We start from the raw sequence: 23,860 nt of genomic DNA, 5'->3' as shown, positions 1-23,860 counted from the left end.
GGCAAAGGATCCATGTAGTCCTCGGAACATTCAAAGAAGGGTTCCTGATGTGCCGGGCCCAGGGATGAATCCCTGTGGTACATGGTCCCAGAAAGGGCCTGAGAAATGAGGGTCGGGCATAGAGCTGGCTCCCTGCTGCAGGCCAGGTTGCCAGTGTCAGCGGCACAGCCCCCTGGCCACCCTGGGCCCCAGTGGGGCTCCATTGCAAAAAAGAACCAGGCTAGCTTGTAATGGGCACTCGTTTGTCTGGGTGAAGCCAAGAGAGGCAGTTGGGAATGGAGTCTTCTATCTGCCCATCCCCATGAGTTGTCCTCATCTGCTAACTCCATCCCATACCAGGGTTTCTTTAGGATTCTTTTGGCCTTTGAACAAATTATGGGGCGCCACTGGTCTTGAGGGCGTGTTGCTCCTAGGTTAGTGTGACCTCTGTTGGCATGTCTCAGATTCTGGAGTAGGTATGAATCACCTGGGAATCTTGTTAAACCACATGTTCTAACTCAGTGGCTCTGGGCTGTGGCCTGAGCAAGCCCCTGGGTGATGTCTGGCCCTGGACCACACTTGAAGACAGGGCAGTGTAGAGAAGAGTCTGTGATTACAACCGCTTGGATCTCATCGTATTCCAGAGATGTATTACAGGGTGTTGGGGCCAGGTGGAGGGAGAAGGGGGCCCTCTGGTAGTGAGCCAGGGCAGAAGCTCTCCTTTCATTGTCTGCACCCTCTGCTGGGTCTCCAAAGGGATCAGCAAAGAGGTCAAGTTCAAGGATGATCTAACACTAGTTACCACAGAGCAGCCTTTCTGTGCCTTGTGGCTGAGGCCTCTGGGAATCCTGGGTTCTTACATAGCAAAGGCCCCAGGTGGCTCGATGCAACAGGACCCGCAGCCCCAAAGGGGACAGACATGGGAGAGAATGGTAGTCAGTTCAGTTTTCAGAGAAGTCGTACTGTTTTTTGGTTCCACATCAGTTGTGGATCACCCAGGGACCAGTCTGGGAAGTGGATGATGGTCTGTGTATTACTTCAGTTCTCAATGTCTTTGATATGCTAATTAGGACCAGATTCATGCATGCAGGGCTGGGGGTGAGCCTCGGAGTTCGCCATCAACTATACGGGGTAGCTTTCCCAAGCTCCTCCCTCTCTGCAACCTCCCTAGTACTTTCCAGCTCCCTGGTGCTTCCCTTTTTGATCTTCCACCCCAAATCTTGGGGTTCTGATTACCCTGTTCTGCCACACAATCCTATGTTTGGGCCCAAGTGCAGGTCCAAGTAGCAGAAGAACAGAGAATAAAAAAAGCAATGGGGGTTGACTCCAGCATCTTAGGATCACAGGTCCTCTGATCCAAGAGCAAGATTCCCCTTCCTCAGAGTTTCGGCTCTGGCCAGTCTCATGACTGACTCACCACTGTGGCTATGTGTTTGCCTGGGGACTATGGCACAGAAGAAAAAGAAGAAAGAAAAACACTAGGGAAGGTTCATGGTCTCTGGCCATTAGGAATTCCTTTTTTTCACTCCTTCAGCTAGAACTTAAGCGCAGCTCCTGGAGCTCTCTGTGCCCCAGACCCCACTGCTAGTCTTCAGCCGTGTCTAGGTTCAAGGAAGGCCCCCCTGCCCCATGGCCTTTAGGATTCCCTCTTGTTTCCTCTCTGCTTGCCAGGGCCTGGTAGTTTCTGCTGGAACTCTAGAATCTTCATAAACTATTTCAAGACATGGCTAAAATTTAAAAACCCAGTCATTCATGATATCAGGCTATTCTCTAGGAGTGGGTGGCTTATTTTATTATCTTAAACTTGAATCCTTTTATATGACTCCCACCAGGCTTCTGGTTTGAAAAAATCTCAAAAGAGTGGAAGAGTGACCAAGGAGTGGGATGTTTCATTGAATCGAGCTGCAAGACTAGCAGGTTTTCTACCTTCCCTTCCCCTGGCTCACATGCACATAGAAGCAGGTAGAATTGGCAAGAGTTCAAGCCTTACCTACGCTAACACCTCTGGAGTCACAGCCAGAGCGACTCCAATGTGTTGGATCATTTTTCAAGTTCCATTCTGGAAAGCATTCATCTGCTCTCTTGTATCAACTTGTGGGGAGCCCTCCCCTGGTTCAATGACATACAGGGAAATGCACCTGAGTGTAAGGCACTGTGCTGATGCGGTGAGTATAGCCACAAAGAGCCCAAGTGGGAGATTCACAAAATCGTGGTTTGATGTTCCAAGAATGATGGCAGGTAACAGGCAGAGGCAGAGAGAGAGAACAGAGCAGCTGCCTGAATTAAGGGGCAAGGCAGCCAAGCAGCTGCCCTGGGGTGCCAGTCTCCAAGGGACACCTAAGAACCACTGCAGCTAATTGGAATCCTGGTGTCAGTGAATTTCTTCATACTTAGTAACTTACCTAACTGAAGAAATGAGCATTAATTCCTCCCCTGTAGAAGACGACAATGACCTCAAGTGAAGAGTTTTTTGCTGTTGTTTTTTAAACCACACCCCTGTGGGAGCCAGCTTCTCTGCACAGAGAAATAGCTGTGCACACATGTTCACACGTTGAAGCTGCAGGATTCAGACCCACTTCTTGCCAACCTGCTGGTTGTCCTACCCAGTCTGCTGAAATTTTAAAACCAGATAATTCAGGATCTGAGACTGTTTATTTTGAGTGGATAATTTATTTTATTTTAATGTTAGAACTTTAATATGGTTGCCAAAAGGCTCCCGGGCTTGGAAAATCATCCAATGAAACTGAAAAGAGAACAAAACTCACTGACAAGTGAAATGCTCTTTGTAGAATTAAAACCAAGAGGGAAAAAAAAGAACACTTACGTGTATTTTGAAGACAACTTGGTAACTATGGTTACCTCTAATTAGTGAACACCTTATGCTTTCTAGATTTGAGTGGAGGAAAACTGAAATGAAAAACAATTCCAAATTAGTAAAAATGTTAGGTTCCACTGAGTGCGTGTAATGTACTTTTGAAATGTAATTTAACCTCTATTGAATCTAGTAATTAAAAAGTTGGTCTTGGGAGCTCCTGCTGCGGCTCAGTGAACAAACCCGACTTGTATCCATGAAGATGTGGGGTTGATCCCTGGCCCAGCTCAGTGGGTTAAGGCTCTCATGTTGCTGTGAACTGTGGTGTAGGCCAGCAGGTACAGCTCCGATTTGACCCCTAGCCTGCGAACTTTCATATGCCTCAGGTGTGGCCCTGAAAAGCAAAACAAACAGAAAAGTTGGCCTTGCCTTTTGTATTTTTAAATTTTATTTTTTTCTGTGACTTATCATAAATATTGGTCCATGATAGATCAAGTTAAAAAACAAAACCAACCAACCAATCCTTTGCCACCAGGGGTTGAGAAATACCGTGCTGCATGTTCTTGACGTCCCAGGGGCTTGGCTGGAGGTGGACACCCGGCTAAGCTCCCTGTATTCATCCCTGTTTTATCTGCTGATCAGAACTCTGGCCTTGAACAGACAGCCTCAGAAGGGGCCAGAGACTGAATATCAGCTGAAGGGGGTGAAGGTACCTTCCCACCCAGTTCCTGAGACAGGCAACCATTTCTTCGGTGGATCGGCCACTCAGATCAGGTGAGAACACAATGAAATTGCTTCTCCAGTCAGTCACATACTAGCGGCCCAAGGGGTAGCTGGAAGTCAGGTAACCAGTAGCTGCCACTGCTACTCTGACTTAGTGTCACCGGTGACTAAGAGAGGTCCCTGGGAGGACCAAGCGTTTATGTCTTGGGAGGCTTGGGAGAACAACACGTCTCTGGCTTTTCTCTTCTGAAAAAAAAAAAAAAAAAAAAACGTCCCTGAGCTTTGGCCTGCATTTGTGAGTGTCCACTTCGAATGGCCCCCCAGTGCTGCAGCTGCCTGGCCCTAGAAAACCCTGCCGAATAATGCTCTGCCCTACATTCGTGGGATGGGGCTGCTTTCCTGTCTTGCTTTCTTTGCCTGGGTCTCTTACATCTACTCAGGCATTGCTGGGCCTCCATGCTGCTGGTCCAAGCTGAAGGCCCCCCGTTCCATCTCTGGTTTTCAGCACTTTGGGACTTTAGAACACAATCAGCCTGAACCTTAGCATTTGCTGAGGTGAGTTCCCAAGGTCCACTGGACCAGTATCTCCTCCAACCCTGAATTCAATCTAAAGAATAAGAATTATTTTTAAAGGATCCGCATTGCCGCGAGCCGTGGTGTAGGTCGCAGACGCAGCTTGAATCCCGAGTTGCTGTGGCTCTGGTGTAGGCCAGTAGCTACAGCTGCAATTAGACCCTTAGCCTGGGAACCTCTATCTGCTGCGGGTGTGGGCCTAAAAGACCAAAAAAAAAAAAAAAAAAAAAAAAAAGAAGAATTATTTTTAAAAGAAAGATGTATTAAGGGGGGGTGGATGGATTAATTTCCAAAGGTGGAAATAGCTTGATATAGAATATATTTTGTATATAATTTTTAAAGATGCTTTCCTCTGTCTGCTGGGTGTAGCAAGAGGATATCTGAGTTGGTTTCCTCCCCATTCTATGCTCAGCATTTTCACTAATACCCCAAGCCTGTGTGTATGATTCCTCCTTGGCTGTGAATGCCTCCCTCGAGTTCACCTGGTGAACATGGACCTGGCCTCAGGACTCTCCTCAAAGTGTCTACTAGGACAGCGCCTGCCTTAAATTGCTTTCCAGGGAAAAGCACACCCACCTGATTTTAGGATTGTATCACATCAGGGCAGGTTCCTTCAGGTCACCTGCTGCCTCCAAGTGCCCTCTACTGGACGTAGAAAATAAATGAAAAAAATAAATCCTCCCAGGATATGGTGTTTTCCAGCCAGAAGCCCAAATGTGCAAAAAATAATTTTATTTTTTAAAATCTTGACTTAATCCTTATTATGATCTCAAATCAATTCAGGTAGGTCAGAATAACTTTCCATTTCCAGCAGCTTCTCCCCAGGAAACATCTCAGTTCTGCATGCTGCTTCCATTAGATCCTAGGGGGAGGACCCTGTCCACTTTCTTTGTCCAGTCAGAAAGGCCCCCAGGGCATACCTGCCTGGGCTCCCAGACAATGTTTGGAAGTGAGTCCCACATTTCTCTGGTGCTAGAGACTTGGGAATCTCCTGGGGAGCTCTCCATTGAGATCCCCTTGCTGCCATTTCCTCTCTCCCTGCCCCTTGTGGTCACTGCCTTGTGATGAGAGGTAGGCTGAGGTTCTGGAACAGCTCCACTTTCTCAGGTTTTCCATGGGAAACTGGCTTATCCTCTGATCTCCAGACTCATCCAAGGCTTTTCCTAGGCCCTGGACTCGGCCAGCTCCCTCATTCCTGCACCACTTTGGTGAACTTGTTTGGGCCCTGGGAGGGGTGGAGGGGAGCATAGGGGAGGAGGGTAAGTAGTAGAAACACTGGTTCAGTAAATTTTCAATCCAAATCTTTTGGTCTTATACCAAAATGCATATACTCAGCCTTTTCTTTCTTCATAACTAAAAACCAAGACTTTGACATCTTTGCTCTCTGGTCCCATCAACCCCCTCTTTGACAACTTCCCTTTGGGCCATGGTGCCCTCTGCAAGAACTTCCTGGGCTGGGGCCAGGGCTCAGATATACATAAATTCATACATGCAAGGTTTTTCATTACAGTGTTGTGATAGCAAACGTATAGAATTAACTTAAAGCTCCATGGGAGTGTGCTTGTATTCAAACACAGTGTGTTCATGTGACAGAATAGTATACAGCCCTGAAAAGGGAGGAAGGACTTCAGGTTCTGATTGGAAGTTTATCTAAGGCACAATATTTCATTAAAAAGGGGGGACATGACAGAAGTATATGTCTCTCATTTTATTTCCCTGAAGAGTCAAGTCTTTTATGAAGAGATCATCTTCTTGATGAAAGGATAAGAACAAAATACAAATCTGAGTAGCAGTGTGGTTTCCATCATTTGAACTTATTTTATTGGTACTCATTAGCAAATAAACTTTTGTTGATTTTGGATGCATTACAACACACTTTTTGGTAGTGGTTGCACAATGTTGATCATTTATTGACTATGCTAAATACTGACACCTCCAAATTGCCAATTTTTATACAGGTATTTCCTTTGTGATGGTGGGTGGCTCCTCTTTCTGAAAACATAAAATGGTCCATTCAGTCCGTGTTTTTTATATTCCTTTGTTATTCTACTAACTGCTTTGAAATACATTCAAATAAAAAGATATAAGTCCCTTGCAGTGAGTGCACATATACCACAGCGAGGAGACTTAAAAACATAATTAACCAACACCTTCGTGTCTGGAGAATAAATAGTCTGAAATTGTGGGACCGAAGCTTGCTCCAGGGGACTTTCTCAAAGTATCTTCAGCGGACATAAGGTCACACTTACTTAATTGAAGGATACATCTTTTGCCAAGGTGGGGAGAGAAGAGGAATGGTGTGTATGTGTGTTTGTGTGTGTGCATGCATGCGTGTGTGTGTGGGCGGACACGTGCGCACACACATAAAATAATTATTTTGCTTGCATATGATGCTATCCTTCCATCAGTGTCTAGAACAAATGGCTACAGGGCACGGTGATGTGAATTGCGGTCCTCAGATCAGAATAAATTAATGACCTGCTTGGACTGGAAAACTGCAGACGCACGGTGACCAAGCTGGAGAGGACAGAGGATGTTTGTTTAAAATATGACACACACAAATAATAAATAAAAGTTCAAAACTTGGCGACAGCGATGAGACCAGGCTTCCTGTTTGTTTGTGGTTCTTCTTGCAATGCCTCTACATTTTCCTAAGGATAAAAAGTGGCACAAGGACAGAAAGGCTTTGTTGGGACCACTCTTGTTCTGAAACAAGAAGGCAAAACACATGGGCATTGAATGGCTGCAGCGGAAGACCACAGGCGTGAAAGAACACTCACCGGTTAGGACCAGAGACAGCGGATCACCAAAGCCTCATTGCTCTGTGAACCGGTTTGGTATCACCTTTGGCCGTGGTTCTTTTCTTTTCCCTTTACTGCTGACAAACTTACCACCTTTCCCCAAACCCCCTTTCCTTATGATCCTGTTGTTGAAATCGTCTTAGGTCTGATCTTAATTTGGTTATGACACTGGATCCCAGCAAAAAAAGCTGCTCTCTCATTAGCGGCTTGGTATATCTGAAACTTGTGTTTCAGTGTCACGGAACCACAGAGAGAACATCCACTGTGACGTCCCATCTAGTACCATTACCTCCCTGCATATAAAAAAAAAAAAAAATACACAAACAAAAACTGGAAAAACAAAACAAATCACACAAAACATACAGGGGCTGCCGAACAGTGCAGCAGGAGTGTAAATACATTCTCTTTTGACAGTGGATTAAAAACATGAAAGGACAACTTCGGGTTGAAGGCATGAGAAGAAAAAGTCACAGCTGAAAAAAAGAAGTGACCATCTGTTGGGGCCTAGCAGTGAAGGTCTTGAAGAAGCTGGGACCCGAGAAAGAACAGCTCTCCCACTGTGAAAGCTACAGCAGCTGCACGTGGCTGCAGACGGAGGCCCCTTATGCTCTTACAGGGCGGGCGCGGTGAGGTGTCCAGTGATACCGGGCGGCAGAGCCACTGTGCCACGTGACAGCTCGGGATGTGTGGCTCTGGCAACCGGCCACATATTCACTGGTTTCCTATCCATGGGATAAGAACACATTTTTCGGGGGAGGGGGGTTCAGTGCTTCTCAAAAGAAAGGAGAGGGAGGCGACCCGACTGCCCCTGCCCCCAGCTTACACAGGCCAAGTCCTCAAGAGAGCAAAGCCAGTGCCAGGGCGCTTCCCACGGGGGATTCGAAGGAAGAGCAGGGTGGAAACAGGTCTCCAAGTCCTATGTACACATTTTACAGAGTCTCCGTTCTGCCCCCATTAGGCACGAGGTTGATTTGTCTGTCTAGCTCAGGAGGGGATGGGCAGAGGAGGGCAGAGGGAGAGCGCGCAGTGCAGGCGAGGAGAGAGGGAGGCGGGAGCAAGGTTGGTCTTGTCTGGGGCAGGGCCCCCTCCCAGCCTCACCGTAAGCTAGTTTGTTTGGGGAGCTTAGCACCCATCAAGATGCCCGAGGTGAGTGTCACAGGGGCTTTCATCTGCATGCTGGACCCCACCATGGTGGGGAAGCTGCGATTCCGTCGGATGCCACTGTTGAGCTGGAGCCCGCCGATGGCACTGGTGACAGTGGGGCATCCGAGGGGCAGCCCCTCGGGCACCAGGCCTCCGGGGACAAGGGCCTGCGCGGGGCCTGGGGGCCCACAGAGGAGAGGTCCCTGGTCCTCAGTCAAGGTGGGGACGTGGGCTCGCCCCGAGTTCACCACTTTGGCCACGCCAAACCTCCTGACTTTGTCCACGAGGTTGAGGTTGGACACAGACACGTCGGTCTGGCTCTCACTGCTCCGGACCACCTTCTTCTCCCTCACCTCCCTCAGGATGGAGCTGGCCGGCTTGGAAGCCAGGAAGTTGTCATAGGGAGGGCTCGTGCACTTGAATTCGAAGGAGGGTGAGGAAGACGTGGGTGTCTGCATAGGCGAGTTGGGCGGGGTAGAGGGGATCACGGCCATCCTGGGAGTGCCAGAGCGCAGGAGGGAGCCCCGGCCGGCCCTATCCCAGCTCTGGGGATCGTACACAGCCGCAGAAATGCCCCGCTCCTTCAGCAGCCACACCAGCCCCAGGGATGTGCTCATGGTGGTGGTGGACTCACGGACGTTAGTGAAAGACTCTGCCAGGCTCAGTCTCCGGGGAGTGCACGGCGTGGCCACTGGTGTGGACTTCAAGTGGCTGGCGCTGCCACAAGCAGGAGTCGGGGCCGAGTTAAGGCTGATAAGGAAAGACAACAGGTCATTTATCAGAAAATGCCCACGAACACCAAGAAAAGGGTCCGTGGCCAGCCCCCTGCAGGGGCACAGGGCAGGCCTGGGACATGCTGAGGGGACTCCCCCAGACTAAGCTGAAGAAGTGGGGGGGGGCGTTTTAAATTAACAGGAAGCTGCATGTGATTCCCTTCTCTCAGCCTGGAGGATGGGTACAACTGTCCCCTTTGCAGATGAGGAAACTGAGGCTCAGATTAGGTGGCTTCCCCAACATCACAGTTATTCAGTGGAAGACGCTGGATTTGAAACCAAGTCTCAGCAACCTCAAAGGCGGGGAGGAAGCCCTTTAGCAGAGAGGCTTTACATCCCTACCAAATTTACTTAAACTCCTGTGTCCCTTCCTAAGAATCACTTCCCTGAGGCAAGAAGTTAAGCAGGACTATGGGCTATGACAGTTTATCCTGGGCATGTCTGAAGCTGGTGCAATATCCAGGTTGAGGGCCTTTGGGTGATGGGGAGACTGAGGCTGAAGGTGCACATCAAGGCAGGAACAGACCCCAGCCTCTTGACTCCCACCACAGTGCTCTTTCCTCTGCACCCCACTGCCCCTTAGTCCTCTTCCCCTGGGTGTCCAAGTCCATCCTGATGAATGGAGTTACAGGGTCAGCAGAAGACACATCATGTACTACCCATCTTCACCTAGGGAGCCACCTAGAAAGAGATCCACTGGGTGTGTGAAACCTGGCTACTAAGAAGAAGTGGCAAGATTCCTTCACCTATCCACGGCATACTGACTGAGGACCCACTATAATCCAGAATCTGGAGTCCAGTAGTGAGCGGAGTTAGGGCAGAAAGTAGAGTGGGCAGCAGTGGGGAATGCACTGCTGTCTGCCTGAGCACCAGGGGAAACTCTCTTTTCACAGCTGCTACAAGGATGGGGGCTGAGGCCACACAGCCAGCTGGCTGGTCCCCAGGAAGTGGGGCAGGCCCTCTCTCCCCAGCCTGACAGGCGTGGGGCCAGATATCCTGGGCAAAGCACCAATTTAGGGAAAGGGGAGGAAGGGGGTGGGCTCTGGAGCAGGTTCCCCCCCCCCCGCCCCGCCCCCACAGGAGGGACAGGTCGAAAGCCAAGTACAAGCTGAAGCATCCCTTGGTGCCACACTCAGGTGACCTCACCACTGGCCAGTCAGCACAGGGTGAGGAACCCCGAACAGGCCCGTTCACATAAGCTCTGGGTGAGGATGCTGGTGGGTGGGGAGCACTGCGAGGAACATGGGATTAGAAACCACAGCAGATGCCTAAGGTTCAAAGGTGGATTCTTCAAAAGACACAGGTGGAATCCTACAAAATGTTGCTGCACAAGCAATAGAGGGCCCTAAAAATCTGGACTTAAAATCTTTTCCTCAGAGCCATTCCTAGGGATATCTTCCATTTTGCTTCAAGCCACCATTCTCGCAAACTCAGGCAAAAAGCTTCTCTTGCTTTCTCATCCCTGACTCAAGGCCAGAGGACTTAGAGAGGAGGGCAGGTGTACGGTTTTGAGTCCTATGGCTACAATCAGAAGAGCACAGGGATGCCAGCCTCTCCCGGGGGGGAGCTCTGTCCCGTGGTCTCCAAACACAAGGCGAGGGATGGGGAAGCCGGGTCCTCCAGAGGCAGGAAGGGAGACAGAGAGACACTTAGAGATCCCCTTCCGGTAAGAACCTCGGTTAGGCCTGGATTAGTGCTGGTGCTCGGCTCAACTGGGGTATTTAGACAGGTTAGGGGTATCCACTGTCAAGGCCGAGTTAGCCAGGCACAACCACAGAGACACATCCAACGCCTCCGTCCCGGGTTAGTGGCGGCCACGCGTGCACACACAGCTCCTTCACGGGCCGTGCCAGGCAGACCCTGCGGGCGGCGTGCTCACCCCCTGCCTCGCCTGTGGGCTCACTCTCTGCCCTACATCTGCTCTCAGCTCAACGGGGCCTGGGGCTGCTTCGTCGTCCTCCTCACATGACCTGCGGAGAATTATTCATAGTTGAAGGTGCTCCTGGGGCGGGGGGGGGGGGGGGTGCTCCCTCCGCGCTGGCCCTGCTCGCCTCCCTCCAGTCTGCTTTACCACTCACTCAGGCACCTCGCACCACAGAGAAAAAGGCTGAGTGGGTCACGCCACCATGCCAGGGGAGACCAGGTTCCTCTTACTGGAAGCTCCGGTGGAGGCCTGACATCCAGCCACGCAGACCACCCCAGGCCTTACAAGTCCCCTAGCCAGAAGGTGCCAACTTGGATGGCTTCTTAGAGGTGCCCGAGGGAAAGTGAACACGCTGGGCATGTGGTTCCATTCAAGTTTTATCATATTGGTCATTATAGTGTGGCCGGGATGCATGGTTCCTGGGGCCATTTCCAGAGGCATAAGGGCTCAGGGACTCCACTCTGTGAAACAACTCCACACTCTCTGGCAAACTTTGGGGCAAAAAACCAACAGACTTGGCCTCAGGGCCTGTGGAAGTGTCCTAAGCTTTAGCTGGTGAAGGAGGAGCGTAAGAATTTCCACAGCCAATAAAAGGGCAACTAAAGGTGGGTCCAGGTGTCTCTATCTGTGCTGGATCTGAATCAACAGAAGTTTTGATTCCAAAAAAAACAAAAAGATGGGACTCAGAACAGGTGACTGCAATCTTGCAAGATGCCTCTGCTGGCTAGAGCTGATTTTGTTTTGTGGTTGTTGCTTGTTGCTTGTTTTTTGCTTTTTGCTTTTCTTTTTTTTTGGGGGGGGGGCCGCACCCACGGCACATGGAGGTTCCCAGGCTAGAGGTCTATTCAGAGCTACAGCTGCTGGCCACAGCCACAGCCACAGCAACACAGGATCCGAGCCGCGTCTGCCACCTACAGCACAGCTCACGGCAATGCCAGACCCTAAACCCACTGAGTGAGGCCAGGGATTGAACCCGCCACCTCATGGTTCCTAGTCAGATTTGTTTCCGCTGCATCACAACAGGAACTCCTAGAGCTGATTTTGAATGCGCTTCTCTACTTCAGCTTTCCTTGACATTAAGTCTCACAGGGATGCAACTCCACCCTCACCCCACCTTGCCCACCCCACCGGGGGAGTCCCTTACCTTGGTGTGACCCGCGTGAGCTCGTCTGAAGGATGCAGGATGCGACAGGTGGTGAAGGTGAAGGTGGAGTTGGTCTGTGACATGCACTTCCCAGGGTGGTGAGCTAAATTGGGGGGAGGGGCAGGGAAGGAACAAAACATAGTCCTTGCATCCAAGTACACCCATGAGAGAAGTCCAAATCCCATATGGCCCTCGACAGATGCAAGAAGCGATGAGCTACCTTGTGAACTGGATCTGGGCGAGGAAGGTGAAAGGCAAATGTTCTGGATCGAAGGTGGTCCCTCAAAAATAACCACACTTTTGAGCACTGGTGTGCAGAGCATCGAATTCCAGCTTCCAACCCAATCCAGACAGGGTTTCCCCATCAGCGTTCTTTGGCCAGTAGTGGATCCAGTTTGAAGGGCTAAAGGGCCCCTGGGGGTAAATTTGGGTTCCCTCCTCAGAGGTCCGAATCTGCTTCCGTCTTTTGTTGCTTTACATTTCTTTCCATTGGCAAACAGGTGCCAAACTCTGCCGCGGGGGGGGGGGGGGGGTGCGGGATGGAGAGAGGCACTTGCACCTGGAAACAGGGCAAGGCTCACAGGCTCCCTTTTCAGTTTACACAAAAAGGGGCTTGAGGAAGCTGGCTCCACTACTGCCTATCTGTGGTCGGCAGAAAGGGAGATGGGGCCTCAGCTGCCTCAGCAACAATGTGGCAGGGATCCCAGAGCCCAGGTTCTCTGCAGGGCTGAGGCTCCAAGGCCAGGGCTGGGCTGACACACAGCAGTGTGAGCAGCACCAGTCCCTCTGGGCTGCTTTCTTGCCATCTCCAGGATGTCTGGTTTCTAATGAAAACGAATCAGAACTGTCCTCAACTTATTCCCTTTGAAAGCCCTAAAGAGTTGTTAAGGCAGCTGAAGACTAGGATGTAGAGCAAAGTAAATCACAGAAGTGTTAGGACCATGCATCAGAGAGCTGGCAAGTGATAAATAGGAAGAGAGGCTACAGGAGACATCATGATTGTAGAGGTCATCCTCATTCATAACTCAAATGTAAAAAAGAAAAAAGTAAAAAAAAAAAAAAAAAAAAAAAAAAAGACGCTGCTCCCAAAAGCATGCACGGTGAAGTCCAGGATGGCCCCTCTCCACCCACTCCACCCCTGCTGCAGCTCAGCCCCCAGAGACCTCCTGGGAGAAAACGGATATCAACGGCCACGAGCACGCTGAAGATTCAGAAGGCTGGGAACTAGAATCTTCTAGCTCTTTGTGGCGAGTTTTCTCTTGGATTGGACAAAAAGGAAAAGGAAAACAAACCAGAAGAGATCCGTGCCCCAAACCTACAGATCCACACACAGGTGATAGTGTCTTTAAAAAACAAAAACAAAAACAAAAAAACCCTAGAAACCAGATGAAACAAACAAACAAAAAATATCAGAGAGACGCAAATTGAAGGCAGGCAGGACAGAGCCAGAGCACAAAAAATGGTGGCGGTGACTCAGGAGCAATGCAAGACTTGTTTGCCCTGATTACTGTCATCTGACCCATCTCTCTGTGTCAAGGAAGGCTGCCGTGGGCCCTGGTATGGCAGCCAGCACCAGGGCCACAAGAGCAAACTGCCAGCCACAGGGAGCTCCAGGCAAAGCAGGAGGAGGGTCAAAAACGCATGTAAAAATGGCCTTTAGGCATCTTTGTTTCTCAACCAATAAAGGTCATAGTTTAGGAACTCAGATAACTAAAAACTGCTGCAAGCAAAACAAAAATGGAAGAAGCTATGAAGAAAAGGCAACCAACCAATCACGATTCTCTGACTGCAATAAAATCTAAAAACAAAAACAACAAAAAACCTGAGAAAAGCATCCCAAATAACAGGTATGAAGGGTTATTTGCAAGGGAGGAAAGAAAAATGCAGGAAGTAGAAGTAATTAAGACAGAACAGGTGAAAGAGAGTATTTTTTTTTTTTAAATCAAAGGCAAGGCTGGATTTCAACTTAGAAGCATACCCCATTTAAACACAGGGCCAGAACATCAAATCAAAAGGTCACACAAGTTCACTTCCTCCTCCACCCCATTATGTACTGGATCTCCAATTGAAACAGCTAGTGTGAGATGGACATTTTAGAGACACAGTTGCATCAGCAGAAGCAAAACCCATCTTACGCAAATGGGTTTTGGGAATAGGAAAAGGCTGCTAAAATTCAGAGGTCATCATTCCCCAGAAGCAATGGACAGCTTTAGAAGACCAAAGAAGATCAACGAGTATCAAAAGTGCCAAAGCCAGAGGTTCAGCCCCTCTGAAATACCACTGGGACGCCTGGACCCGCCAGCTCTCCGAGTCACCACTGCCCGCCGGGCCGCTGCAGCATCTCCCTTCCTTGGGACACAACACAGAGAGAATGAGTCGCCCAAGGCTCCTTGTGCTGCCACAGAGCTGCCAGGGGCTGATTCCTACAGCTCTGTGTACAGGAAGAGAGCACATTCCCAAAGCACGAGGCACCAGGAGTCTTCTGGGCAGGGAGCAGGGGCTCATTGAGGGCTCACTGCCACAGTCCCCACCACACCCCAAGATCCTGCCTTAGGTGCTGTGAGTTCACCTCGTGCTGCTCACCTGGGGCCTCCAAGGACTGTGTTTCTTGAATTCAGTGCTCTGACTTACTACTTAAATCCTCATTCTTTTTCTCAGTCTGACCGAAGGACAGCAGTGTGTATTTAACACTGACAAGCGTGTTCGTCAAGTATTTTATTTAGGAATGAACTTGTACTCCCCCAATCCCTGATCCTTTATTATTTTTATTTGCTTCTCCCTCAGGTTCTTACTGTTCCACAATCCTAATCTATCAAAGAGAATACTTAAATTTAATTACTTCTGGATTATTCAAGATCTGCTACATTGGTGAACTACATACAGTATGCTATCTCGTAGATTTTTTTGTCCTGAAAATGAGCCAAGTGTAAGCACACATCCTTCAGCCAAGGTGGGGGCCTCAGAGGGCTTTGTATGGGGGAGAGTCACTCTGCTCACTTTCTCCGTGACTGACCCAGGTGCACTTGGTAAATGGTTCTAACTGGCTGTGCTCCCCTGGGGGTGTGTGGTACCTGATTCCAACTGGAAAATTGGGTGCTTGGGATCTGGCTCTGCAGCCAGTCGTGGGGGACTCCTGGGCCGGCTGCCAGTCTCCAGTGAGCAGGGGCTTCCTCCCTGGATGCCCCTGAAGATGGCGCTGCGGATTATCTGCATGTGTGCTCCGTAGGATAACTGCAGCTTAGCGGAAAGCTCCAGGGAAGATGGGCAGGAAAATCCACTGCTCTCCCCGCACCCCAAGGCTCCAAAGGTGAGAAGAGGAAAGGAACACGGTCAAGGCCAGACACACTGATGGGGACCTGCAGGATGACTGAGCTTTGCAGCCTGTCTGTCCACGTGATGAGATAGATCCGCATACACTACTCACGCATGTCACTCAATCTGAAGAGTGCCTCCCTTCCCCTATCCATGGGGAAGGCCAAGCAGGAGTGAGCTGGGGAGACCAGAAACGTTTCTCTCTAAAGGCCACTGTAGCACACAGTCCTTAAAAGGACCCTCCCCTGAGCCTGCACAGCTGTCAGGGTGCAGCTGGGCCACCGAGCTCTAGCAGGTACTGTGACACCCTCTCCCCACCCAGGCTGCTTCCCCGGGAATCAAAGAGGACAGAGGAATGCTGGACATCCAAGCTATGTTTTTGCTCACAGAAGTAATTTACTAAAATATTTTTTTAAAATTACAAAGATGACCCAAAATCTTGGAAAAAGGGTCTGTCTTTACGACACACTGAGAGCCCTCCATATTTTTTCTCATACATCATGGGAAGTGGTCACCTTGAGTAAAATAAAACAAAATGCCACTTGAACATGTCATGCGAAGCTGCTGTCACACAACTTGGATCTACTCTGCCATTTCTATAAACTCATTCACCAACACACACACACACACACACACACCCCACTGGGGAGGGGGGTGTATCTTTACCTGTCAACTATATGCCCATTCATAAAAGCAAAAAACAATGATTTAGAATTCTTCCTAAAAAACTAAACTCTCGGGGCATAGAAAATGCTCTAAAGACTTTTTCTATCACTTCTGTGCATGAACTTCTCTCAAAAAAAAAGTTCTATGATGAGTTCATGTGGGAAAAGCTCATGATCAAAGTCATTTCAACAAGAGTTCTTCTTTGGGGGGTGGGGAACCAAGCGCTATTTCAGATACAGTAGTACAGCTTTTCTTTTTAAAACAATAAGATGAAAGTGATTTTTAAACTACACAGTGTTATAAGGACATCTTTAAAGCCTTTAGTTCCAGGACTGACATGGACCTGCAACTATTTTTCTCTGCTTCTTAAGTATTTCTTCAACACAGTCCTTGTCTGCTCCTGCAGCTCTAAGGACCTCTGAATCCCCTTTGCAGACATCCAGCCCATAGGCCTTTGGGAGGTTTCTGTTACAGAGAATGTGAACCACATCACAAGATCTTTTTTCTGGTTTCTGCACAACTTATTTTTGGTTTCTGCAAAAATTTTAAAAATGAAAAGTCTACTCATCCTACTATACTAAGCTGTCTAGTCCGTTTCATCTAAAAAGTATACGAGTTACCAGAGGGACAATCTCATAGTTTTGCACAGAGAGGACAAGAAATTCCCTCAAGTGGCTGCAGGAGATAAAGGGATTTTTCAGAAGGCTGTTAAAATGTCAAAAAGGAAAAATGCAAAACAAATCTCTCTGGAGCCTTCAGATGCCAACAAAGCTGGACCACATGCTCTCTGCCTTTCTCTCAGTCTTTCTGTGGTGACACCAGGAAGGGGCCTGGCTAAGCTGCATCAAGACCATCATCCAGTGTGATCCAGGAGCCAGCTCAAAAGTGCACTGCTCCTATGAGCCACTAGGCGGCGCAACCGGAAACCGTATCTGAGCCTCTACACCCACCCGCGTACTTCCTCAGGGGCCCTCGGAGCCTGAAGAGGGGGTGGAAAATGGGCGGAGTGCAGGCGCCCACTCAACAGTCCATGTCGTGCCCCTCGGAGTGTGAGAGGGCTCTCCTGTGGTTTTCAGAGGTGAGGTTCCATAGAGAAAGTGCTTCCAGCAAGTGGGCTTGTTCTGGAAATTTTAAGCAGGGTTGACTCCAAGCTGTCTTGAAGAAGTCCGTTATCTGGTTCTTCATTTATTTTTCCACTTTGGGCTGCAGTTGGCCTGTTCCGGTTTAATATATATTTTGATGGAAGAGCACAGGGATTCCTCACCACCTCCTAATACAGGGGAGTAGGAGCAGACCCCTGCTCTGTCCATAGTGAGCCAACTCCTGTAACCGCTGCACACCGGGGCTGGCTTGAAAAGTCTCACAGAGTGGGAACTCGTTGTCAACTCTCTTTGTGGGGACCAGAAGGAAACCTTCTCAGACCCGACGGTCTCTGAATAGAAGGTGCCAGATTTTTCCTTCCAGATCCGTCAGGTTCCACAGCCAATGTTTCCTCACAAGCTCACCTGAGTCCTGCTTCTGCAGCGGGGCTGGCAGGGTAGCAGGATGCCCGTGGTGGGAGGTGGGGGGAGAGGGGGGTAAGGGGCTGTGCTTACACCCATCCTGAAAGAAGCTGGAGTAATCCTCAGCTCCTGAGCTTTTCCTCTGCCTCCTTTCATCCACCAGATGCTCCCTTCCCTTCAAGTAACTGCTCCTGAACAGAACCTAGCTAGACCCATGTATCAAAGAAAGCTACAAAAGAAGCTAGCTGTTGGCTTTTGCTTCTGGGGACCCATGTGCTGCAGCATCAGAGATTTTCAAGGGCACTGCTGACCAAATGTGATTTTTGCCTTCAACACTTACTTTAGGATCTTAGCCCTAAATATGACACAGCTTCCCTGCAGGACCACTGTCAGAAAGGCTGCCATGATTTGTAGACTATTTTAGGAGATTTTTCTTACTGGAAATGGTCTCCACATGCATGAGTATTAAACTGACTTTTGCTTTTTTCTATGTTGCTTTAATCCTGCCTCTGCCTGCCCTTTAAGAATTAAGGTACAACTATAAATGTAATAAAATTCGTTGAATAATTTAAAAAAAAACCTCTTTTTGGCTGGCCTTTTAAACTCAAAAAAAAAAAAAAAGAATTAAGGCAATAATAACTGAGATAATTCAACTGGACTGTCCATCCAGTCAACCATCTACCAGCATAACTGTGTGACTTTAAAAAAACGCTGATCTTAATCCTTCACCACATGCAGGCTCTTCTCTACACATGAAATACCTAATATTCAGAACACTGGTAGTATGAGATTATATCTATTTCTGATAAAAGTGTACTTTCTATATGAATTAAAACATAATAGTCACTGAAATAAAGTAAAACTATAATCTAAAAATTGTTTTAAATAATCCATTTTAATCATCTAAATTATTTACAAATAGAACAACAAGGATTCATCCTTCTTAAAGACATGGGATTATAAAAATCAAATGATGATAACAATAATACATTAAATATACTAATAAATTTTTTCAGTACTCAAAATTTTTTGTCCATGAGAGATCAGGCTCTAGACAAAGTGCCTAATATACAAAATTTTCCCAATTTCTTTTCATAAGACCAGTTTTTTTTTTTTTTTTAAAAAGGTTAATCACCTTCTGTTTTCAGAGTTTCTCCCAACTACTTTTTCCCAGGCACATGGCAGCTCCTGGAATTGTGCTGTTTGGCACCAGGAAAGAACAGACCAAGGCAGGGATCAGGCCATCCCAAGACAGAGGATGCCCCAGGCCTTCCCACTGAAGCCTCTCTGTCTTCCTGTGACTCCAAGATTGTGTGCATAGTGCCACTCGGGGCCTCTGAGATGTTTTATGTAGAGTGATGTGCTTCTCACATTCCAAGACTCAAAACGGCCCTGTCATTCCACATAGAGGGAAAACAGAGCCAAGTCACTGCTCGTGCCTTTCCCTCCTGTGTTGAACTTTTAATAAGTTCTACCCAGAAAACAAGCTTAAAAGAATCCAGGTCTAGTTGATCAGACCTTCCCTAAATTACCTTGAGCAATCCCTAACATTCTTTTTTTCTTCCTTCCTTTCTTTTATTTTTTATTTTATTTTGCTTTTCAGGGCTGCACCCGCAGCATTTAGAAGAGCCCTGGCTAGGGACTGAATCAGAGCTACAGCTGCCAGCCACAGCCACAGCAACTTGGGATCTGAGCCGTGTTTGTGACCTACACCACGGCTTATGGCAACACCAGATCCTTAACCCACTGAGTGAGGCCAGGCATTGAACCCGAATCCTCATGGATACTAGTCAGGCTTATTACTGCTAAGCCACAATGGGAACTTCCTATATCCATTCTTTTTGGTCATGCAGTTCCAGCATGACCCCTCCACAGTACGTTTGTGTGCCTCTCCTCAAAGTTGCTGGAATGGACTTGCTACAGGTTTGAGTAAAGAGAGAAGTGACGGATAACGCCTTTTTGTGTTGTAAGGAAAGTGATTGGGACTTAGCTCCTTGTATCTGGTACCCTCACTCCCTCTGTCCTCAGAGAGATGGTCTTAGCTGACCTGATAAGGTTTATTCCTTCTCTTCAACTTCTCAGAGAAGAACCTAATGGTGCTTCTTTAAATTTACAGGATTCACCTTCTATTCCACCTGTAGGGCTGCAGCGAAGCCTGCAATACAATGCCTGCCCCTTTGGCTATAACATCAGCAGACATGGTGTCTTCTGGAAGCACACCAGTGCTGATGACAAAGACAGGTAACAATGCTAAAGCTGGTTTCCTTTTCTTAAGTGAGAAGATCCTAAAGAATAAGGATTTTCATTCCCTTGCAAGCTTAACCTGGTAACTTAATAGCTAAAAAATAAAAATAAACCATAAATAAACCTAGGAGCTAAACAATTCTTTTTACATGATGATACCTCTAAAGTTCACTCGAAGCAAAAAGTCCCTTGGCCACAGGTGTGTGAACTTAGCCAGGGGAGGGGAGATACCACCGTGAACCTCAGCTCTCCCCTGCCCTGTACTTTGTGGGGAGTGTTGGGCTTTTCATGAATGAAAATTACCAGCCACAAAGACAAACGTCCTCTCCTCAAACCAGGTGACTTGAGAATGTCATGAAGATGATGACACTGAGTTAATTCATCTTTTTCTGGGTCTCTCCCCTCAGCCCAAGCAACCAGGAGGTCCAGGAAGTCTGGGATACACAGTAAAACCACATGACCCTGTGATCCCAGGGCCCTGATCACAAAGCTTTTCATCTCAGAGATGCCTAGGATGTGTGAGTAATTCTGCAAACTCATGGTCCTGTATTTACTATGGGGAAGAGGTAGGTGCACAGAGATCTGTCAAGGCTCTTTCCAGATTCATCTAGAGTTCTCTAAAAGAGCTGACCGACATCCTCTGAGGGCTTGTTGGATTAAGGAACATTGCTAAAACACTTTTAAAAAATCCATTTTGAACACATGTAATAAGCTGGAGCGAAAACTCATACGCCTTCACTGCAGTTAGGAAAGGGAACAGGCTGATGTATGATGTGTTGTCTGAAATCCCAAACCCTTTCTGGGCTTCTTCCAATTTTAATGCATTGTGTAGGTAACAGATTCTGCCTTTCACCTTCTGAACAATCCGGCACTCATAAAACTGCCCAAGTCGGCTCAGCTCAGTTTGGAAGCCACCAGGGGACTCGAGAAGCTGCCTGTTAGACATGGCGAGGGACCCAGACCAGGAACGGGGAGCTGATGTTCTGGGGGCGATGTGTGTGTGTGAGGGGGTAATAACCCACGTCTTTTTAGCAGCCTTTCCTGCTCCCCTTCGAGAGCCCGCTGGGCCATGCACCTCCAAGATGGGCAGGGAGCCAGACCTACTTGTTACAAAAGGAGGCATCTGACTCTATTAAAAAACAGACCCGCACGATGGGAATGCTTCATCATCACCCACACAGACGAGCGGAAGCTACAGACAGAGAGGCACTACGGATGGTGCTCGGAACAGAGGTGAGAATGGCCCGGAACTCTGCCTCCGGGAGAGGCGCCAGGTTTACAGGACTGATCGCGGTGCCCTCACCAGACCCCTCCTCCTCCTCCTCCTTCTCGGCCGCTGGCGGCTCCTGCATCTCCTCTGGGGAAGCCTGAGGCCGGCTCGGGTAACTTCTGCTGCCTGAGACAGTCACGCGTGCTCGGGACCTCTCACCTGAGGTCTCTGGGTGCTGAACTGGCGTGGAGGTAGCTAGGCCCGGGAGGGAAATGTGGTCACCTGTGTCGTCTTCCTCAAAGTCGTTAAGGCAGTACACTTCGTCCAGGTCAACGTCCAGAGTCCGGAAGCCCTTGGTGACCACACCGGGCCGGGGGTCCAGGATGCCCCCAAGGTGAGGCTGAGCCAGCTGCTGCCAGTGGTGAAGGGTGGCAGAACCTTGTGGAAGAAAGGGCAGAGGGGGCGACAGGGAGAAGAGAGGGTTAGGACGGGAGTCTGAGCCCATGGCTGTTCACCTCCCTCCAGTGTGGAGTGGGAGCCCCGAGGGCCCGGGGCACCGCAGGTGGGCTCAGGTAGGGCCACCCACACAGCTGCCCTTGCTTGCTAATCCCCCTTCCATGCCCGCAAGGGGTGTCAATGTAAGGCCAGCAATCAATTTTTTTAAAAAAAGAAAAAATTAATGTCATCCTATGTTTGGTGACAAACTATTTTAATCAACTGATGTTAATCCCCAAATCCAACGCAGGATCACTTTAGAACAGAAGAGGAAAAAATACGAGATGCAAGCACAGAAGGGGGGCGGGGGGCGGCAGGCGGTGGATATGTACAGATTCTATGCCAAGTACACACTTCCCTGCTAGGAACAGGGAAGACACAGCAGAAGCAGCATAAGATGATGTTAAACCATCTCTAGGGCCCACAACAAGAAGAGCAAAAAGAAATTAAAGTAGCACATACATAAGTAAGTGGTAGGCATGGCCTCACCTTCACCTAGGTTTTCTGTATCCTGGCAGCAACCTTGACAGGCTGCAGGTTTGGGGAGTGGGAATTGGCTTAAAGAGATGTGATTTAGGAACACGTAAGTCCACACAGAGGTCAGAAGCAGAGGAACCCATCTCCTCAGTGACACTAGGCCCCAGGACTCAGATGTCACCGTACAAGGTCTGTAATAAGACCACAGTATGTCTCTGAGGATGTGTATCAGGTGTTCATCAAGAGATGCGTTCCAAGACCAAGACCGCTTAGGAAACATGGGCCAAGAAGTGTATTCAGTGAGGAACAACATCTCAGAACCTTTAGCAGATTGCTCTGTACCAGGATTCTGCCCACTCCACCTGCCAGAGCAACCCTTTTCCTCTTGGGACACTTATTACTGCTCCCACGGCCATGGTATTGGGGGTACCCGGTCCATGAGGCTGGGCGTTCTATCCCAATTCCACAGATGAAGAAGCTAGCCACACGAACAGCAGTCCACACTCAAAAGACAGACTTTGAGAGTGGTTCCCAGCCATGAAAAAGCTCCTGCCCAACTGGCCTCCCAGACTGTCACTGCTGGTTTCCAGAGGGCGTCCTCTGAGGGGAGGACAAGAATCCCTGTGGGCTATCAGGCTGTCCTGGGGGACATCCGAAAAGGGAACCAGGGATGCCAGGAGCCAGCAGCTCAGGAGTCAGGGTGAAAGAAGGGAAAGGCAGTGGAGCGGTGGGGCCAGGAAGTGAGCCAGGAATGTGATTGAGTTCCCCAACCCTCCTCTCAGTGAGGGTACCGCCTCCACAGCACAGCTGAGAAGAAACTTCTCACGGGACAGCTCCCGCTTAAAAAGGATTTTGTAAACAGGCAATTTCGAATCCACGTAAAAGAGAAAAAACTTTGGGGTCTATCCCAGTTTGTACTGAAGGGTCACAAGTACAATAGCAACCTACTTAACCTGACTCTACTGAATGTAAATAGAAAATATTCCTAATGCAAAAAAAAAAAAAAAAAAAAAAAAAAGATGAGAAGTGCAGATAATGAAAGAGGGCCTCACATACTTGTTCTCCCACTGGGTGGGAAGATACACTCGGAGCCGTGGTTCTCAACCAGAGATGATCTGACGCTAGGTAACGCCTGGAGACATTTTTGGTTATGGAGGGAGAGGGAGGCTAATGGCATCTAGTGGGCAGAACTTGGGATGCTGAGATACATCTTGTAATACCCAGCACAGCCCCACCACAAAGAACTATCTACCCCAAGTGTCAACAGGGCCAAGACCAAGGAACCCTGATCCAGAGCTGCTCTGGTTCTTAATTCATAGATCCTTTGAGACCCCGAAAGAGTTGTGAACTCTCTCCCTAAAGGAGCTCTCATGCAATTGGGGCCGGGCGTCACTGGCCAGGGCTCTGCAGACATGTCCAAACCAGTTCCTGGGGTCCTGAGTCCCAGGCACCACAGCACCATTTTTAAAAATGCTACTCTGTATGGAAATGGGCCTGCAGGGCAGCTTGTTAACCTGTATCACCTTCACTCACGCCTCAAAACTGCCCCACCGGATAAGTATTATTACTCCTATCTCACAGAAAGAGATTCACTGAAGTTACCTAACTTCCAAAGTCAATGTAGCAGAAGCAGAGTTCCATGCTAAAGGCCCAGTGCTCTCCTTAACTTCACACTGTCTACCTCCCCCCATCACAGGTCTGAAAACAAGCAAGGCCATCAGCATCCCTTGCAGGAACCTGGACTTAGAATATGGAAGAATAAATGCTGGGCAGTGAGATTTTCCTGGGGGTGTCCAGAGCTCTCCAGGAGATGCACACATTCCCACCCCTGGGGATGTGTGCAGGCATAATCACCAGGACCAGGCAGGCAAAGAGAGGCGCTTTCATGCTCCTAGCTGACCCGGAGATGGTCTATGGAGCAGGGCGTGGACGGCACAGAAAATGCAATTGTGGTCATGGTCCCTTTCCTTCTGTTTGCTGTCCTTCTATACCCCACCGTTCTAAGTAAAAAGTTTTCATCACCAAAGAAGAAGAAAACTAAGTCTATTTATGTCGGCAGAGCACCCTGGTCCTTTTAGCACT

General features: G+C 48.8%; 1 protein-coding gene across 43 annotated transcripts in view; it reads right to left on the bottom strand.

The window, feature by feature from the left end:
• Positions 1–5,880: 5,880 nt before the first annotated feature.
• Positions 5,881–23,860, bottom strand: part of TRAK1 (trafficking kinesin protein 1) — a 161,282-nt gene continuing 143,302 nt past the window's right edge. For 8 of the 43 annotated variants that reach the window (XM_021071689.2, XM_021071685.2, XM_021071693.2 and 5 more), the window contains 3 exons: positions 20,900–21,244; positions 11,873–11,975; positions 5,881–8,781 (listed from right to left, as the gene is read on the bottom strand). In XM_021071689.2, the coding sequence (XP_020927348.1) occupies positions 7,983–8,781; positions 11,873–11,975; positions 20,900–21,244 (1,247 nt within the window). In that variant the 3' untranslated portion in view covers positions 5,881–7,982. Of the gene's footprint in view, positions 8,782–10,683; positions 10,775–11,872; positions 11,976–14,150; positions 14,222–18,228; positions 21,245–23,860 lie in introns of those variants that run through there. The other 35 variants (XM_021071698.2, XM_021071688.2, XM_084987868.1 and 32 more) reach the window with 8 other exon arrangements.

This window comes from Sus scrofa, chromosome 13 (assembly GCF_054392235.1).
Source record: "Sus scrofa isolate SSC_HxYL_T2T_F1_AM1 chromosome 13, Sscrofa_HxYL_maternal_Yorkshire_Landrace_v2.0, whole genome shotgun sequence".
Lineage (NCBI taxonomy): Eukaryota > Metazoa > Chordata > Mammalia > Artiodactyla > Suidae > Sus > Sus scrofa.
Note: the sequence above shows the minus strand (reverse complement) of the source record. Positions and strands in the feature narration are given on the sequence as shown.